This window comes from Priapulus caudatus, unplaced genomic scaffold, assembly GCF_000485595.1.
Source record: "Priapulus caudatus unplaced genomic scaffold, Priapulus_caudatus-5.0.1 Scaffold3760, whole genome shotgun sequence".
Lineage (NCBI taxonomy): Eukaryota > Metazoa > Priapulida > Priapulimorpha > Priapulimorphida > Priapulidae > Priapulus > Priapulus caudatus.
The window spans coordinates 11,829-14,304 of NW_014580821.1; the positions used below are offsets into that span (position 1 = coordinate 11,829).

At 42.1% G+C, this 2,476-nt stretch overlaps 1 protein-coding gene across 1 annotated transcript in view; it reads left to right on the plus strand.

Moving 5' to 3' along the window:
• The window catches only part of LOC106819588 (26S protease regulatory subunit 7), a gene marked incomplete at its 5' end in the record, with an annotated part of 5,834 nt that extends 3,799 nt beyond the window's left edge, over positions 1 to 2,035 (plus strand). Inside the window, 3 exon segments of the mRNA XM_014824200.1 lie at positions 173 to 271; positions 665 to 761; positions 1,372 to 2,035. Coding sequence (XP_014679686.1) covers positions 173 to 271; positions 665 to 761; positions 1,372 to 1,529 — 354 coding nt within the window.
• Positions 2,036 to 2,476: the final 441 nt, after the last annotated feature.

Here is a 2,476-nt window from a genome sequence, read left to right on the forward strand (position 1 = left end):
AGTCAGCCGGTCACCCTCTCCCCTGCTAGCACAATGTCAAGTAGTAGTACGTATGGTCATGCTTCATGGTCGTGGTTAGCTGCTAGGTGTCGGATCAGGCTATTTCGATTTTGAGGTATATCAAGGTATTTCTACCTTGAGATTGGCGTAACTCTACTGCGGTACTCTTCAGGTGCTCATGGCTACCAACAGACCTGACACACTCGACCCTGCCTTGATCCGGCCAGGCCGTCTTGACAGGAAGGTTGAGTTCAACCTACCAGACTTGGAGGTGAGTTAGTTAGCAGCCGACTAGTCGCCAGGTTATCGTGACGTGCCCTGTACTCCCACGTGCGCAGTCGTACCGGCTCACAATAAATATATGCTATAATAAAAATAGGAAACATGGGGATCATTCGCTGCTTTTCTTTACAGGCAAACAAAAAACAAAAAAATATATATTAAATAACAATATAAAATTTTGTGCAATCACATTTTTTTCAATTTTTCTTTGTAGTAAATTCGTAGGGACTTTCACTTTGTCACAGCAGCTCTGCTTCTTCTAAAAAAGTTAAAAAGCTCTAAATTTAAGCGTTGATGTTCTACTGATATTGACGTTTACATATGTGATCATGCTGTACAGTCCTTATGATACTAACGTGTGTTCAATGGGTGTATTTTTCAGGGTAGAACTCACATCTTCAAGATACACGCACGCCAGATGAACGTCGAGAAAGACATACGATTCGAGCTGTTGGCTCGACTCTGCCCAAACAGCACAGGTCAGCGAACCCATCGCCACTCCAGGGGCGTGTACAGGGGAGGGGTCCAGGGGGTCTGGACCCCCCCCCCCCCTGCTCGTGCAGAAAACGCATATAAGGGGGTCTAATTTCAAAAATTTTCTCGCGTGCTCGCAAGTTTGGGTTACGGTTAGACCCCCCCCTGGTACAAATCCTGTACACGCCCCTGCACTCATCAGTTATAATTTTCTTATGGGCCCTAAATATGAGCACCCATGATGCATAGATGGTGACGTCAGTAGCATAGAAGGCCGGAAAGACATTTGTTCGAGCCCTGCTGACAGTGAACCTATCGCCAGTCATCAGTTATGATTTTATGTCGTATTGGCACTAAATATGAGCACCCATGATTCACAGATTTTCGAGCGGGTGGGAGGGTGACTTCAGAAGCATAGAATACCGGAAAGACATTTGTTCGAGTCCTGCTGACAGACCAGGCTGAACATTTTCAGTTTCTTTTTAATGTAATTCGACTAGCAATGTAGATTTCTAATTGACATTTCTGATACATTCACTTCTCTGGTTGCCTACAGATGGCAGCAGGGTGTGTATTTTTCACAGCATACTATATTGCAATATCGATGCATTGCAGGAGCTGAGATTCGCAGCGTCTGCACAGAAGCAGGCATGTTTGCGATCAGAGCTCGTCGAAAAGTGGCCACTGAGAAGGACTTCCTTGAAGCCGTCAACAAGGTCATAAAGGCATACGCCAAGTTTAGCGCGACCCCTCGCTATATGACGTACAACTAGGTAGTGACTGTACTCCTGCGTGCAAATCAAACGGCATTGGAGAGTTATTTACTCGGCAAGGTGCAAGTTTTGTGAGCAGCTGGTAATATGTTTAGGCATAATTTGATAAGTCACTTTCCGGTATTACATCAGCATGGCATATATATATATAGGTTGTACTAAGTTAAACTAAGCAGATTTCAATGAGTTGTGTTTGCGAAAGACGTGAGTAAATTGTCTTATAAATTTTGCACGAGGTCATTCTGGATGTTGAGTTCAAGCAAGTTATGAACAATTTCCCCTTGAAACGTTATTGGACTGTATAAAATCGATTTTCCTTTTAAAACGTTTCTGTTTTCATATTCTCAATTGATGGTCATTTTACAAGCGACATCTTTAAATCATAGACACTGTGCAGGTGTAGTGAGCCTCACACTGTAGTAAAATCTACAAACATCGTGTGCTGCTTAAACTGTTGCATGTGAATGTGCTACATAAATAAACACAAGTGTGAAACATTTCATACATTCCGGATGTTGCTTTATATGAGTGTTGTTTCATGCCATTTCCAAATTTACAATACGCATGGTTCCCAAAATAGTTAATTATTTTTAAAGGACTTTCCAATGACATTTGTTTTTTAAGGACAATCTGTGACAGATAGTTTTAGCTTTATATCATCACATATACCTTAGATTCATATATAAAGTAAAAATGGTTGTTTTACACGAGTGCCGACAGCGGATTAAACAGCGCCTAGCTGACGTACACAATAGTCGTTTCACATTGTCATTCACGTAGATTCATGTTAATTGGTGCGTCGGGCTGAGAAGTTCGGCGTCTTTCGCGATGCGAGTGCATTTCTGAGTGATACAAACAATTGTGTGACACATAGTTCTGAGTGAGTACAGTGCTACCTCAGAAGGTTTAATATTTGATTTTGTTGATTTCAGGTTCACAGGACTGTG